The sequence below is a fragment of the Pogona vitticeps genome, chromosome 4 (assembly GCF_051106095.1).
Source record: "Pogona vitticeps strain Pit_001003342236 chromosome 4, PviZW2.1, whole genome shotgun sequence".
Lineage (NCBI taxonomy): Eukaryota > Metazoa > Chordata > Lepidosauria > Squamata > Agamidae > Pogona > Pogona vitticeps.
Genome location: NC_135786.1, coordinates 7820256 through 7837550, shown reverse-complemented (window position 1 = coordinate 7837550; position 17295 = coordinate 7820256). Strand labels below are relative to the sequence as shown.

The following is a 17295-nucleotide window of genomic DNA, read 5'->3' as shown; positions in this document are numbered from 1 at the left end:
ACCTGCTTTGGTATCTAGGATAATTACCTGTCTTTGGGTAAATTGTATTAACTTACTTGTGTAGTTAAGGTGTTATCTGTCTATGTTTACCCTGCTCTGTATTCAGGAATGTTTACGCTACTTGTGTATTTAGGATTTACGTGCCTCTGTTTACCGGCCTCTCTGTTTACCATACTTGTGTATTCAGGATATTACCTGCCTGTGTTTAGAATGGTCACTGGTTAACTAGTGCAAAGGTAGTAGAGAACAATAAAAGGGGGGTGCGGCAACGGATAGGGAGGATTTCCCACTGAACAGCATGCTACACAGCATGCTGTTTTGTTCATCTGGATCCCGCCCTGAAACACACACTCGAGTGCTCGCCTCTTTCTTTCTCCTTGCTGGTCAAGAGGGGGGAAAGGCTTCATCTGCAGATCCCTACAACAAGGCTTCATCTGCAGATCCCGACAGACAACAATCAAGCCTGCTTTGATTTGGAGTCCTGCATTGAGAAGGGGGTTAGACTCAATAGCCTTATGGGCCCCCTCCAACTCCATAATTCTATGATTCTATGAAATGAATAAATAAATTGAAAAGAAGCCATTAATGGCTGAAGAGAGCCATTTCACAATACAGAATTCTTTTTTTCCCCAGGATCTCCTCATATTCATGTAGCTGCATATTTTCCCCCTCTAAGCGATTTTGCACTTTACCCTTCCCAACACACAGCCCCTCCAAAGATCTCCAACAAGGGAGTCCTTGCCAGCCGAATTTTGCAAATACTGATTCGCTTAGCAACATAGAAGCCCTCAGGAGCTGACGGCACAGGTCCTGAATGCTCACCTTGCTATGGGCATACACCACAGACCCCAGAAGCTTCCAAGTGCCTCCCCGGCGGTCCATTCGTATCATCCGCAAGATCTGTAGAAACCGTAAACTCCTGAGTGCTGAGGTGGCAAAGACATTTCCCTGGGAACCGGCCGCCAACACGGCAATGGAGGCTATTAACACCATGATGTCTGTAAACATGGAAAAAATATATGGTTTTAACATAGTTACTTCTGTATACCCACCCACCCTCGACCTCCCCTTGCGGTCTGCTAAATGCTCACTCCATCCTGCATCTCTCATGTTTCCAAATTATTATGATACGGTATGCGAGAACAAAGAAAACGCTGTGGGGTCCCCAAGATTTGTTGTTTAGTCGTTAAGTCATGCCCGACTCTTCGTGACCCCATGGACCAGAGCACGCCAGGCCCTCCTGCCTTCCGCTGCCTCCCGGAGTTGGGTCGAATTCATATTGGTCGCTTCGATGACCCTGTCCAGCCACCTCGTCCTCTGTCGTCCCCTTCTCCTCTTGCCTTCACCCTTTCCCAACATCAGGGTCTTTTCCAGGGAGATTTTTCTTCTCATGAGATCCCCAAGATTACATACATCTAAGAGTGGTGATACCTTTTATTGGACCACTATAAACTAAACAGTTTGCAAGCTTGGGTGGACAAAAATTCCACTTCTTTGGGCTTAGCACATCTCCTCCATGGACTGTGCAGAAAAATGGAAGACAAAAGTCCAGAAATTAATGGCATATGTCTGTGAGAGGTGATTGTTTGTTTTTTGTTTGTTTGTTTATACCCTGCCATCTAGACCACAGTCTACTCTAGGTGGCTAACAACGATCCATAAAGTAATAACAGTAAAAATAAAACAACAATATTAATATAATTCAAGATGTCAAGAAATAGATTAGATGATGACGGGAGGGAAGGGGATATAAGTTCTTATGGTCTAAAGAGCAGAGGATGATGATTCCAACAAGACTACAAAGCTGCTCGGGACAGCAGGACCTGCATCGACTCTCGTGGACATGTGCTGTTAATTTTTCAACTTTTGTTTACAATTTTTCTGCACTATCCACAGAGGAGTTATGCTTCTCCTGAAGAAGCGGAATTTTGTCCACCACAGCTTGCAATTTGTTTAATTATCACCCACTCTTACATTTGTGTTATGTGAGAGACATTTCCAAATTTTTTTACTTGCACCTGCAATTTTCGGGCAAAAGAAATACAGTGGTGCCTCGCATAACGGGTGCTCCGTTTAACAATGAATCCGCATAACGACAATGTTTTTGTGATTGCTTTTGTGATCGCATAACGATGTTTCCTATGGGGGGAAATCGCTTTGCGATGATCGGTAAGCTGTTTCGCTGCCGGCTAAAACAGGGACGGATTCCTCGCTTACCGGGCAGCTCAAATGGCCACTGTATGGAGGATTTTTGATTAAAAGGTAAGTTTTAAGCCCATAGGAACACATTGAAGGGGTTTCAATGCATTCCTATGGGCTTTTTTATTTCGCATAGCAACGAATCCATATAGCGACGATTTTTGCTGCACGGATTATCGTCACTATGCGGGGCACCACTGTATCCCTTTTCTCATTCTGCCCAGAGGAAGTCCAGGGCAAATGAATCACCAGGAGTGTCACGTTACAGTGGTTAAACTGCAGTCCTGCAGCCAAAACTCTCCTCACAGCCCGGGTTCAATCCCGGCTCAAGGTTCACTCAACCTTCCATTCTTCCATGGTCAGTAAATTAAGTACCTAGTTGCTTGTCGGGGGGGGGCAACGTGTAGCCTTCATTATTAAGTTGTAGACTGCCCAGAGAGTGCTTTAAGCACTATGGGGGTTGTACATAAGCATTATGCTTTGCTTTTTTTGCACTACAGCAGGAATAACCTCTGGCCCTCCAGACATTTTACACTACAACTCCAAACATTCCCTGTTTTACAGTATTCATTCATTCATTCATTCATTCATTCATTCATTCATTCATTCATTCATTCATTCATTCATTCAACTCCCAGCCCATCCTTCATGTTGGGTGTGGCTTAGACAAGCTGTGAACCAAGATATCTGGAAAGCCAAAGACGGTTACGCATTGCACCATCTAAAACATCCACCGTGGTTCTCAAAATATTCCATAGCTGAGCCAAATGAAGCAGTTTGCCAAAGGTTTTGAAATTATAAGACACCGCTGCAAAGTGATAGTTCAAGCATCCGTTTTCTGCCTCTCCATAGGTGGGGTTCACCTTTAGCCCTGACATACACGCAGGCAACCGCTTCATTTTTTAAAATCAAATGGCTCCATTTGGAACTATCCTTCTAGCAACCTAGCTTAAGCTGGGCCCGGTAATGGTACCCACCTTACCAGACAGGACTAATAGATGCAATTCAGCTTTGTTCAGATTTTAATTTCTACAGGGAGAACTCCAAGACTTCAAACCAATCTGCAAACTGAATGCTTGAACTAGGAAGCTTTTCTTAATCCCCACATGCTCAGGAATCTAGAACTGACTTCTAGAACTGGGGAGAAAATCTGGAACTCAGACACAAACATAACTACCCTGTTTCCCTGAAAATAAGACCTAACCTAAAAATAAAAAAGCCCTAGTATAATTTTTCAGGATGCCCATAATATAAGCAAGTGAAATCCCGCCCTCCACTATTGTGCAGCAACCAGAAGAAGATTGCATGACTGTATTTGAATAAATATAGACTGTTGTACCTGAAAAAAATAAAACATCCCCTGAAAATAAGCCCTAATGCATTTTTGGAGCAAACATCAATATAAGACCCTATCTTATTTTTGGGAAAACACGGACTTATTTATCACTTGGCTACACATGATACATAAACCGATTCGGAGAGAAGCAAAAGATGACCACTGGGCTAGCATATTTAATTGTAATGCTTATAAGGGTCAACTTTATGCAAGTGATGTGGTTTCAGTCCATATGTATCTGGAACGGTCCTTCTGGAGATCCACCAAGCTTCCCCTGCCCCCCATAACTGTGGCTAAGAAAGGCTAAATTACATCTCCAGAAGACATCAGTAGTACATCAGACCATTAAAGATTATTCAGAAGAGAGTGGACTTGCTATAGGATTCAAACAGCATTTTCTGGGACCAAAAATCGGACTTCCAAACACTTTGGGTTTTGGAACAGGGTCAAGAGTGGCCCACCAAGGTCTGGGGGAGTGAGAAGGGGGTGCAACCCGCATGCTGGCTCCTCGACTCTAGTTTAAATGATCCCCTTAAAGCAGAGAGAGGTTAAGGTGCTTTGCAGCCAGAATCATAGGGCAATTCTTACCGATGACGCAAAAAGGTTTGCGGGCAAATTTTAACCGTCCTCTCCAACCCCGGTATCGGCAGCAGCAGCCGGCAGCCCAGATTCTAACAAAATACTCCACGCCAAAGACCACGATGGTGACTATTTCCTGCAAAGGAGACAGGACAATAAATCCGATACAGCAAAACAAGAGGGTCGGTCCTTCTGAATCATTTAACTTTGTATTTTTCAGTGCTCCATTTCAAAGACCAACATACACCTCTGGAATGATCCCAGCAAGAACACCTCTGTACATTAAAATTCAGAACTGTCCCCTCCCAACATGTAACTACCTCTCTTTCTCTTTGTTTTACAAAATCCAGAAGGGAACCTTTTCAATGGATTATCCCTAAGGTTTGCCACTTATATAGTTCAATGGTCATTGTACCTTATGAATTATGCATCTGAGTTTTGAAAAGTCTGTGCAAGGTGAAATGCAGTGGAAGCAAGTGGGGGGGCACTAAAAGATAAGAGGGACTAGAGCTGGCTATGAAGGTGGCAGAAGACATTCTGAGAACTATTAGCATTTGTTTCTTATGGAAGAAAAGTCAGAAACCAAAGTGTGCCTTTACTGTAGGTACTCAGAGAGCCATGATCCTACCAAGATCTCTAAAAATCTAGGAGCTTACCAAAATAATGAATGGGTGGTCCTCCGGTATTCAATAGCACTACATTTTTAAAGGGGACTGGATAGCTCAGTGAGTTAGGTATCTGGCTGCAGTCAAAAGTTGGCAGTTCAATTCCCTACTGTGCTTCCTACAAGTACAGTGGTACCTCGCTAGACGATTGCCTCACTAAACAGTTTATTTGCTAGACGATAAGTTTTTGCGATCCCTATAGCACCTCACAAAACAGTTTTCCCTATGGGCGAATTTTGCTGGATGATGTTTCGGTCCGTGATTCGCAAGAGTGGGGGGGGCATTTTTCGCTAGACTACGATTTTGACAGCTGATCCGCACTTCACAAAACAGGAGTTTTCGGGACCATTTTTCGCAAGACAGTGATTTTGACAGCTGATCCACACTTCGTAAAACGGTTTCCCTATGGGCGATTTTCGCTGGATGACGACAATTTTTCCCCATTGGAACGCATTACGATGTTTTCACAAGATAGCGATTTTGACGGAATGGATTAACATCGTTTAGCGAGGCACCACTGTAGAGCCAGCCTTTGTGGCTTTGGGCAAGCTGCCCAGTCCCAGGGTGCCCCCAGAAAAAGGAACTGGCAAACCATTTCTGTGTATTCTGGAAAACCCTGGAAAGGCTTGCCATAAGTCTGGATTGACTTCTCGGCACACAATAATTACATTCCTAAAGCCTACCACAGCCATCTCAGAATCACAGAATTCTAGAGTTGGGCCAATCTGCTCCTAGCACAGGAAGTCCATATCTAAAGCACCCTTCAGAGATGGAGGTCTTTAAACTTCTGTTTAAAGACCAGCCACACTTTAAACTTTTGTTTAAAGACCTCCAACCAAAGAGAATCATTCCCCCCTCTCGGTGTAATCAATTCCATCACTGAATGGCTGTTACCATCAGGAGCCTCTTGCTAATGTTTAGCTGGAATCTCCTTTCTTGGAATTTGAATCCACTGCTTTTGGTCCTACCTCTGGGGTGGAAGAAAACAGGCTTATTCTATCTTCTGCGTGACTGATAGCCTTTCAGATATTTGAGGATGGCCATCATGGAGTTTTACTCCTGAGCTTCCCTCTGTGGCCAGACAAGTGAGTTTGTCAGTAGCATCTAGCTTTTTCTGCAGAGCACCATGATCCCTCTACTGAAGATTTTTAGTTATATTCCATCACATCAGAAGTGACATCTAGCACCCTAACGGGGTTTGCAAGGTTAGTGGTTTTACCAGTTCCATTCCCCCGGTGACTTTCCATGGCCAAGTGGGGATTCAAAGTCTGTTCTCCAGCGTTCTAATGGAATCTATATTTGATAAGATAGTGAATCCGCTAGTCTGCCACTCAATCCGCTACACCCTACTGAAGATTCCACTAATCAATTTATCTCCTAGAAGGGGAAAAATCAGGAGATGCGAAGCATTCCAGGAGAAATCTAAAGTGTCTGTGTCAGCAAGAGTTCTCCTGGCTATCTTTCAGCTTCTAACCAGAAGCCAAGCAGTCAGTGGGAAGGACAGTCAAGCTGTCAAAAGCTGTGAAAGTAGTCCGTTCTGCACCAGATCAAACAAGCAGCAAGATGCTAATTGCAGAAGAAAAGAACTATGTTTTTCTTTACTTGTTTTTGAGGACAGTATGGCCAGAACTGTCACCATGAACAGCCAGGTTTTCTTGGGAGACTTCTTTTTACATAACACCAAAACTAGCAATTGTACCATTTTTGCTGCCCTGACCCATGAGGAAAACAAGAGCCGTTTAGGCACTGAGAAAAGCCAACACATACATAACTGGAAGATCTTAATCCTCTGACATCCATTTCTGATGTTTCCAAACTATTAATGAGATGGTTTCAAAATATCAGGAAGGATATGGTAAATGTACATTTTCACTTAAAAGGTTTTCTGCATGTGGCAAGTTTTCCTTGCTTCTCACATACTACACTAGAGTCCACCCCTAATTCTCTTTGATGAACATTTTCTGTGAATGATGGATCATCTTTTCATAGATGACCCATAATGGCCCCCTACACTTTTATGTTAGTTTCCTATTCTTTGCAGCCCCGATTAGCTACATTAAAAAAAAACAAACACTATTCTTCCTGTTAACAATGACTTTATCATACCCTTACTCGGATTTGTCACTACAGCGCCCTCACTGAAGGTAAGCTAAGCCAGTTCAGAGAGAGGACACTGCCCCTCCCAGCCACACTGAACTAACTTAATTTACCCTCAGAGATAATGTCCCAAAGCCAAAATCGGATTGATCTGGTTTACTTAAAAACAAATTAAAAATGAGTGACTATTTGGAACCTCCATTTGGACCCAACTAGAATAGAAAGATGCTTACAATGACAGCTCAGTGGTTTTGGTCTCTGGCTGTAGAGCCAGTGGTTGGGAGTTCAATTCCCCACTGTGCCTCCTAGTCTTCCTGGACTTTATGATCCATAAGGTCCCTTTTGGCTTTGCAGTTCTAAGATGATGATGAACTAGGTATGTTTAGCTTTTTAAAAAAATAGGTATGTTTAGCTTAATGAAAAGAAGACTGAGGGGAGACAGGATAGGAGTCTTCCAATATCTGAAGGGTAGCCACAGGGAAAAGGGCATTGATTTATTCTCCATTGCACCTGAGGGTAGGACAAAAACCAATGGGTGGAAACCAGTTAGAAGGAGATCCAAACTGGAAGTAACAAGGAATATCCTGACAGTGAGAACCATTAAGCAATGGAACAGCTTGCCTCCCGATGTCGTGGGTGCCCCACTGCTGGAGGTTTTCAAGAAAAGATTGGACAGCCATCTGTCCGGGATGGTATGAGGTCTCCTGCCTTGGACAGAGGGTTGGACAAGAAGACCTCCAAGGTCCTTCCAACCCTATGATGATTCTATGATGATCACAGCTATTGTCTAAAAAACCAAGTGTAAGGGATAGATGGCTTCTCCTTACAACAATCTAAAAGAGAGAGAGAGAGCGAAAAAGCCTGCTACTGAAAGAGTCAAAGGGAGTCTATCCATTGAGTCAGTCGTTTAGATGTCAGGCCATGGAGCCAGAAGTTGAGAGTTCAGTTCCCCACTGTGTCTCTTTGACAGGGGTTAGACTTGGTGATTTATAGAATCCCTTCCAGCTCTACAGTGCTAAGATTCTAAGACCTAAGGGGGGATATTAGCAAAATACTACACACAGAGACATACACTAAAATAAAAAACGAAGCCCTATCCCAACTTCAACGTTACTTTGCACCTCGCTTACCAGAATGTAGAGGGCACCTTCAGAACTCTCTTCATACTCGTCGATGGTTGAAAAGACCGACAGCACCAAGCAGGAGAAAACTAGTAGAAAACTAGATGGCACAAGCAAAAGACAAAACAGAAAAAGAAGAAAAAGGGAATATTAATCAGGCACCTTGTGGGATGTCATCATTGCTGTGGATCAATAACTGATAATGTTCCCAATCTTTTGGCTTTAAAACACACACACACACAGAGGAGACCAAGGCAAGTCTAAGACATGAAGCTGCAAAAGGCCAAATAACGGTTTAGTTTGTTTCACAAGGTGCATAGCCTCACTCCAAGTAATACCTGAGGAAGAGCACACACGTTTTGAAAAGCTACATTCCTGCCAGTCATGGTCCACTTAAAGGCATAGGAGGGCTTTCAAGAAAAAGCTTCAGCTTTATTTTATGTTCAGTTTTAGCCCCACTTTGTCTTTCTATCAGCTGTACTATCCTTGCTTCTTTCAAATCTCTGGGGGTTTTCCCCTCCTGCACAGGTAATCTGGTTTCCTTCAGCCCCTAACGCACCCAGCCATCATCCTTCATTCAAAGGCCAAGTGGAACCTAGTGTCTCATGGGTAGATGTACGGAAAGGGAACACTTTCTCAGAAACACCAACCAAGAATGGAAACAGAAGATGGCAGTCATTTCCAGCTCAGCTGCTGTTAAAGAGTCACACAATGTCAAGCCATTTGTTTTTCCAACATATATATATTAGCTAGGATATCATTCTATTAAGTCTGCATGAGTACATGTGAATAAAAGCATTACCCAAATATAAATACTGTATTTTACTGCCCATCAACTTTATTTCCGACAAACATGGGGCAGAGGAAAACGAACAAAACAGAAGAAAAGATGGAGTTGGTCTTAACACACAGAGGACAGTGTTCTACAAAACAGAATAGATGGCTACCTAAAAATACACGCCTCCCATCCTTTCCTGCTCAAACTACAGCTTCTAATTTTTAGGCACAGTGTGAAATTTCAAGGAAAGTAAAACCTCTTCCTAGTCTCTCCACAACCATTTAGTCTTCTCTCCAGAAACATCACATATTCACTGAAATATGAATGAGAAGGGTTCAAGTAAGGTGTCCAGGTAGATCTGAATTTCAACCATGTGATAGATTAGATTCAGCATTACCCATTTAAGCCTTCTGAAGCTGCACCAAAAGGGGAAGAGGTTGGAAAGATCAGAGATGGAAGAAGTTTCGTTTTTGTTTTGTTTTTTTGGCACTACAATTCCCAGAATCCTCTATCCAGCATTTTAAAAACACTTTGGAATTTATATATATTGAGGACATTTGCCTTCTGATGCCATGAAGTCTCCAGTTGGGGGGGGAGGGAGAGGGGTTGATTGTTTTTATTTTTGATCCTGTGACAGAAACTCCTACCTCACACTTTTCTCATAATGACCGAGCATTCAGGTCAAAAATCACCAGACAGTGAAGAATGGCAGGTCAGACAAGAGCCAAGATAGATTAATTTACTAAGGATGGCAGTAAGAGTCCAAGAAAGCATGCCAACTGATCTGAAATGAACTAAATACCTCACAGTTTGCAAAAAAGCATTAAATCATCTATCCCGCTGACTCGCCATATATTACTGCAAATTGAATTCTGAATATTAAGAAGACTCTGTGTTTGTTCGTGGTTTTGTGCACTAATTACACCTTGACATTGTCTACAACAAAATTTTAACTTCTACAAAGATCTGGCAAGTTAAAGAAACACAAAGTTGGCTATTTTAATTACAATACGCTTTGAACAGTTGGCCAAAACCACCGTGCCATCCAGAAAGACAAACACGGAAAACATTAACGGAATATTTTCAGAAGCAGAGACCCAAACCCTGACACATCTTCTCAATGTCTTCTATCTTGGATTTCATAAATGGCACAAATACAGTGGTACCTCAACTTATGAACTTAATCCGTACTGGGACGGGTTTGTAAGTCGAAACATTCATAAGTCGAGGCAAGATTTCCCATAGGAATGCATTGAAAACTGTTTAATCCGTTCAGGCTGTTTTTAGTTCGTATGTCGAGGCGCTGTTCTTAGGTAGAGGCATTAGTTCCCATATGAACTAATGCAAAGCCAGTTAATCCGTACTCTACCACTAGGGGGAGAAAATTTTTAAATGTTTTTCTTCTTTTGACCTTAAATGAACTTAGATCCTAAAAAAGGGCAGGAAAGGTGGTTTTTTTTTTTCATTCATAAATCAAGGCTCCGTTCGCAGGTCAAAGCAACATTTTGCAAACTGAGCCATTCGTAACTCAAATCGTTCGCAAGTAGAGGCATTCGTAAGTCGAGGTACCACTGTACATTTGTTAAACTTCTTCCCCTACTATGTAGGCACCCTTCAGTCTCGAGAGACTATGGTAACATGCTCTGAATAGAGGTCTTGGAACAGCGTCTAGCGTGGCCATTTCATTCTTCATGTGTTTGTCTACCAAAAACAATAGTGAACAATTTCCAGATGTCTAAGGGGGATAAACATTCTTTCAAATTATTTAAAATATTTTTACCCCACCTTTCTCCTTAAAAGGAAACAAGGCATCATCAATTTGCAGAACCTTGAAGGACTTCATTGGTGCGCACAACCCCAACTTGAAAAAAAAACCAAACTTAAAATACTGGGAGGTTTACAGAGAGAGAGAGAGAGAGAGAGAGAGAGAGAGAAAGTAGCTCGAAGTTTTTGCGGAGTCTCAAAACTTGACACCATTGTATTCCAAACCGCCAGAGTGACAGGACAACCAACACCCATCCAGCCTTTTTCATCCTGGCGTAAGCCAACACCTCACCCTTCCTTTTCATCTTTGAAAACAAACTGGTTTAAAAGACTTGTCTCACATCTGCTCAGCTCCTTCCCTGCCACAGCCGTCCCATAAAGCCCAATGGGCAAGGTCTACAATGTGCCAGAAGCACCTGAGTGGCTTGAATCCACCCTTTAAATTTCGTTCAAGGCTTCTGAGAGACACTAGGGTGGACAGATGGTGGGAAGCTTTCAGAGATTGGAAAAGTTACTCTCTTTTTTTTTTAGTATATAGCTGAACTTTATTGCCTTTTAGGCCACTAATGCAACAAGTCTTGGCCCCAGCGATACATATGCTCCATAAAATGCTGTATCAGAGACCTGAATCCTATACATGTTTGCATAACTTTCCGCTCAATTCCAGAATTGGGTGCATAGCAAATCGCAACTAACTGACAAAGTCTCCCAGTCAGGCACCAAACCCAATATGCATCTCTGCCCCTCATCAATTAGCCGTGGCAAATTATGCAAACCTGACATGAACACCAATAGGATTCGGGTCTGAAAACCTCTCACAATATTCGCAGGTATGTTTCTCATCTAGGAAATTTCTTAGACACGATCACTGCTCAGCTTTCTATGCTCAGCCGTAACACACTTCCTTGCCTTGGGGGAAAAGCAGTCTTCTCCAGCATTACCACTTGAAACCTAAATATTAGTAAAAGGAGTGTATTGAAAGCGAAATAAAGCCATGTCACTGTTCTTAGGCTTGAAAGCTAACACGTCGAAGTATTTAAATAAGAATTGCTAGATTCTGCTCTTTATCTGTAAAGCTAGACAGTTTACCTCTGGACTTTCTTCTGTTTACACAGGCTTTTCTCAAGAACCTGTGGAGATGTCGGAAGCAAGGCTACATGTACTGGTAAGAAAAGATAGAAATTTGGGTCACCGAATCTTGTCTGACCCAGAAAGCCCCCAACAACAAAAGAAGGAATGTAACAGGGATAAAAGAGGTGTAAAAGGTAAAGGTAAAGGTTCCCCTTGACAATTTTTGTCCAGTCGTGTTCAACTCTAGGGGGCGGTGCTCATCCCCGTTTCCAAGCCATGGAGCCAGCGTTTTTTTGTCCGAAGACAATCTTCCGTGGTCACATGGCCAGTGCGACTTAGACACGGAACGCTGTTACCTTCCCACCAAAGTGGTCCCTATTTATCTACTTGCATTTGCATGCTTTCAAACCGCTAGGTTGGCGGGAGCTGGCACAAGCGACGGGAGCTCACTCCGTCGCGTGGATTCGATCTTACGACTGCTTGGTCTTCTGACCCTGCAGCACAGGCTTCTGCGATTTAGCCCGCAGCGCCACCACATCCCATTAAAAGAGGTGAGGAGGATGCAAATGAAAAGACGGGACACACATGCCGGGAAACAAATAAGCAGAAAAAGGATGGGTTGACGGAGGCTGTGCAGGGTTTGGGTCCTTCGTTGACCCTGCCAGATGAAAATGGAAAGCCATTTCCATGCTGGAAACCTCCAGGAGCAGTCATCCCCCTCTAAAGCAAGGGGAAAGGGTCTTGCTATGGAGAAGGGTTTATGGTAAAGGTAAAGATTCCCATTGACAATTTGTCCAGTTGTGTCCTACTCTAGGAAGGGACATGGTGGCGCTGTGGGCTAAACCGCAGAAACCTGTGCTGCAGGGTCAGAAGACCAGCAGTCATAAGATCGAATCCATGCAACAGAGTGAGCTCCCGCTTTGTCCCAGCTCCTCGCCAACCTAGCAGTTCGAAAGCATGCATCGGTGGGAAGGTAAAACAGTGCTCCCTAGTCACGCTGGCCATGTGGCAACGGACAAGTGCTAGCTCTACGGCTTGAAAAACAGGATGGGCACCACCCCCTAGAGCTGGACACAACTGGACTTTACGTCCTACTCTAGGGGCGATGCTCATCTCCATTTCCAACCCATAGAGCTAGCATTTTGTCTGAAGACAATCTTCTGTGGTCACGTGGCCAGCATGACTAGAGACGGAATGCCGTGACCTTCCCACCAAGGTGGTCCCTATTTATCTACTCACATTTTGCATGCTTTCGAACCGCTAGGTTAGCGGGAGCTGGAACAAGTGACGGGGGCTCACTCCGACATGTGGATTCGATCTTACGACTGCAGGTCCTCTGACCTTGCAGCACAAAGGCTTCTGCAGTTTAACTCACAGTGCCACCACGTCCCCTGAAGGGTTTATGCCTCCCCTCTAAATTGGGAGTGACCCTATAGTAATATCTTTTTGGGAAAAAATGCAAAACAAAAGACTAAAGACTGTCCCCTAAGATAGAAGTGACTGGCTGGGTAGCTCAATGGGTTTGGCATCTGGCTGCAGAGCCAGAGGCTGGGAGTTCAAATCCCCCGCAGTGCCTCCCAGAAGAGCCAGCCTGGGCAGCCTTGGGCCAGCTGCACAATCCCACGATGCCTAGAGAAGAAGGGAAGGGTGAACCACTTCTGTGTATTCTCTGCCTAACTGACTTGAGGGCACACAAGGATAAGCTGGAAGTGATTTCATGGCACTAAGCAACAACACAAAATTGCACGGGGGAGAAAACCTGACCGTATGTGAATTGGTCCAAAGATTCATAGACCTGCTCTCAATTTAAAAAAAAAAAAAGACACACAAACATCTCACTGTGGACTGACACACAGTAGATTTCGTTCAGCGCCACAACTTGTGAAAAGCCTCTAATAATATTTAACTTATTGTTCTCACAATGAGGGGTGATTGTAAAAATGAGAACCGGCACATAAGCTGACAATGGTGTGCCTTCAATTGTATAAATGTGGTGAAATATCTCCTGAACGAAGAAGGAGAGGAAAGAAACTGAGAGACTCAAAACAAAATGTCTGGCAGAAGCCAAACAAATGCTTCTTGATAGGGCAGGAAAGGGGAGAAGAACAGATAAATAGCCCAGAAAATAAAACAGACAAGCAAGGTGTGCCAAGGATCAAATTAATGAATGTAGTGAATCCAGAGATGTATGTAAACACTCCACATTTTGTTAGCATAAGGTACTCTGGCCTATGTTAATAGATTGTAAGTAGACCTGATGTATTATAGTATACCTAAAAGGCAGATTTATGGGAGAAGCCAATTCCATTTACAACCATGAAAACAAGGAGTATAATCTTCTCAAGCAGCGCCAACGTAGGCTTCCAGGCTTCACACTGGCAATATGTTACCTATCAGAAGACAGATAAGATCCATGGGCTAATTACATTTGGCTGCACTTGGGGGGGGGGGCAGTGGTACTGATCTGTCTGCCTTACAAGCCAAAGCAGGCTTAACAATCTGCCGCTCACCTGCGGTGAGTAAAAAAATTCCCCAAGTGACCAACCAGTCAGGAAAGCTTTTATAAATTCAAACACCTAACAATTTCTGTCTTTCTTTTGAAGCGGGGATGTGTGAAGAGGCAGCCTAATACCTTCTGTAAACAGGCCACATTTACCCCTTGTTATATTGTTTAATTCTTGTGTCTAAAAGAAATTGATCATCCAGCAAGACAGCCATGCCTCGCACCAGTTATTTTCCATGTGTGGTTTTAACAGTCCTTCCCCAAGGAAGGGGGTCCCTCAGCAATCACTCCTATGAACTCCAGATGAACTTCTTTTTGTTCATGACTTTCAATATTATCCTTAAAGATCTAAAATGGCAGTCCAATCTTAGAGGAAGCTTTCCCCCTTCCCTTTCACACAAAATGGAATGCCCTCTCTTTTTTTGACAACGACAGCTACAACATACAAACACACCATCCACACATAAGACAAGATGCCCTTTTCTTGAAGACTACCATTTTGGAAAAAGTCAGTTTATGCAGGCCGCCTGGATAGCTCCATGGTTTAGGTATCTGGCTGAAGAGCCAGAGTTTGGGTGTTCAATTCCCCACTGTGCCTCCTACAAATAGAGCCAGCCTGTGTAGCCTTGGGGGAACCACACAGTCCCAGGGCACCCCTAGAAGAAGGGAATGGGAAACCCCTTCTGAGTATTCTCTATCTGGAAAAACCTGAGGTCAGAATTGACTTGGCACAGGCTTATTATTGAGTTAATGCAGACTGAAGTGTTTCATCAATTAGAAGCAATAGGATCAATTACTGTAATGTACTTTAATCAAAGGACAACCCTATATTGTGCATGATCTGTGTCATCAAGTCAAAACTGACTTATAGCAACCCTGATAGAATTATCCAGGGAAGTGGGATATTTAAGGAGTGTTTTCCCCCGATGCCAGCACCTACTCCTATATGTTTCCATGGCTGAGTGGGGATTCAAACCCAGGTCTCCTGAGACCTAGTCTGTCACATTATCCACTACGCCCACCACACAGGGTCCACTATAACAACTGTGTACATAAAGGATTAGATTTCAGTGATCCGTCCTAAAGGAAAGAGAAAAAAGATAGGGCATAAGGAATATAAACAGAGATTTTGCTTAGATGTAATGCAATGTGTTTTTTTTACCTTTTTTAAAGTAGCGCATGTCTAGGTTGTAGCCAGCGCTTGTTAGAAGAGGGATTCTCAGTTGTGTATGAAGAAAGGGCAGTGCCTTTTTTTTTAGATAGTATGTGCCACATATAATTTTTGTCAGTCCGTATAAAACATTGACTGTGCAATGATTTCAGTTATAGTCAAACACATCTGGAGGGCAGCAAAATGAGGCAAGTTGACTTGAAGTAAACGGGAAATCTTAAGAAGAAATGTAAAGGGGGAAAATCAGATTCAATGGTTCCATGCAACAGAAACACCAGAATAAGTAAAGACAAGGAAGGCCCAAGGCGGGTTGTCCTCAAGACATGCCACCATCTCACCCTGTAACCATTCTGCCAAAGGGAAAGGGTTCCTGTCACACTGAAAGCAGCCGGACTGCTGATAACTCGTGGAATACAGCAAAAATCTTTGGTTGAAAGAAGGCAGTTATAACACAAGCACAAATGTTCATTTCTGCTACAAGCATCGTTTAACAATATTTTGGACATTTATAGGCAGGTCTGAATAAGCAATGACTGAGTTAAAATCGTTTGTCCTCATGAAAGCTTCAGAGAGTGGAAGCATTTTGTGGGTATCCAGCAGACAACCTGATGTCTGCCTTGCATTGTGCAGAACTATACAGCCACAACTTGTGACACTGAGCGGGTCTCATGGCTCCAGGGAAGGAAAATGGCTACTTGGGCCCAATTTGGGCATTGTCACTTAGGGGTGTACTCACTTTTGTTGCCAGCGGTTTAGACATTAATGGCTGCGTGTTGCATGATTTCGAGGGGGCAACACATTTATACAAGCTGTATACTCACTGCTTTACCTTGTAGCACAGTGCCATTTCTTCAGCGTTGTCACATGAAAAGATATACTTAAATATTTATGGAATGTGAGGGGGGTGTACTCATTTCTGTGATATACTGTAAATGGCTCATGGCTGAGCACACCCAAGAAGTTCCTGCCTCTTTGCAAAAATCAGCCTTAGGACTGCATGTTCATAGCAACTGCTGAACACTTCAGGGTGAGATACTTAAACATTTTTAAGAGTCCTTCCAAAGAAGTTTCTCTGTGGGATCAGCAGAACACACACAAAAAGTTGCAAGAGACAGAAACATCACAGCACCTTAAAGACTGATGGCTATATTTTAATTTATTTTCTCTATATCATATTTTAATATTGTTTTAACAGGTCACTGTTAGCTTTTGTGGATCAAGTCCACTTCTTCAGACATTTGAGCGAAACCATATGACTGTCGTATTTATACGCGGTGCCATGACCAGGTGGGGAGACAAATAATGGACCCATGTAGGGCTGCCAACCTGGGGGATACTTAATTTAAAAACTATACATTTTTATTAAAACAAATCGTTGCATTTATTTTTGAAATAGAAGCTAAAAATGTGGTGCAGTGGTTTATCCACCCTAGGTTTGCAAAACTGTACTTCTTGCTTCCATAACTGCTCACTGCAGACCAGTCTGTGATGCATTGTCCAAGAAGCCTTTTTATCAGAGGTGTCAGAGAACCTTTCTCTACGGTTTGACGACAGATGGGGAGATCTTCTCTCAGGCTCTTCTGAGGTCCCACAGTAATGTTTGTAACCTTTGTAATCCAGTGTTAGAAAGATGGAAGCAGAAATGTCCTGGAGGTGTGCTGGCCACCGGGAGGAGGGAAAACCCGGAAAAGAGCCAGTCATTTAAGAGAAGCCCTGAAGCTGGAATAGATTGATGTCATTCCGTTGGCTTCAGTGTTGCTTCCAGCACCATGAACTAGCCATAGGACAGTTTGTAATGGAATTCTTTATACAGTAATGCCTCGCGAGACGAATGCCTCGCGCAAGGAATAACTCGCAAAAGAAAGCGTTTTGCAATTTTTGGTGACTCGCAAGATAATTTTTTTTCTACGGCCATGCTTCGCAAGACGAATTGGAATGCATTAATTAAATTTCAATGCATTCCTATGGGAAACTGCACTTTGCAAGATGAAATGTTTGCAATACGAAATGAC

General features: G+C 43.1%; 1 protein-coding gene across 12 annotated transcripts in view; it reads right to left on the bottom strand.

Moving 5' to 3' along the window:
- The window catches only part of KCNQ2 (potassium voltage-gated channel subfamily Q member 2), a 127361-nt gene that overhangs the window by 72017 nt on the left and 38049 nt on the right, over positions 1-17295 (bottom strand). For all 12 annotated transcript variants that reach the window (XR_013544381.1, XM_072996737.2, XM_072996731.2 and 9 more), the window contains exons 2-4: positions 8006-8096; positions 4123-4249; positions 823-998 (exon numbers count right to left, since the gene is read on the bottom strand). Coding sequence is in view for 11 of the 12 variants with exons in the window: in XM_072996737.2 (XP_072852838.2) it covers positions 823-998; positions 4123-4249; positions 8006-8096 (394 nt within the window). In the remaining variant the exon portion in view is untranslated. The remainder of the gene's footprint in view (positions 1-822; positions 999-4122; positions 4250-8005; positions 8097-17295) is intronic.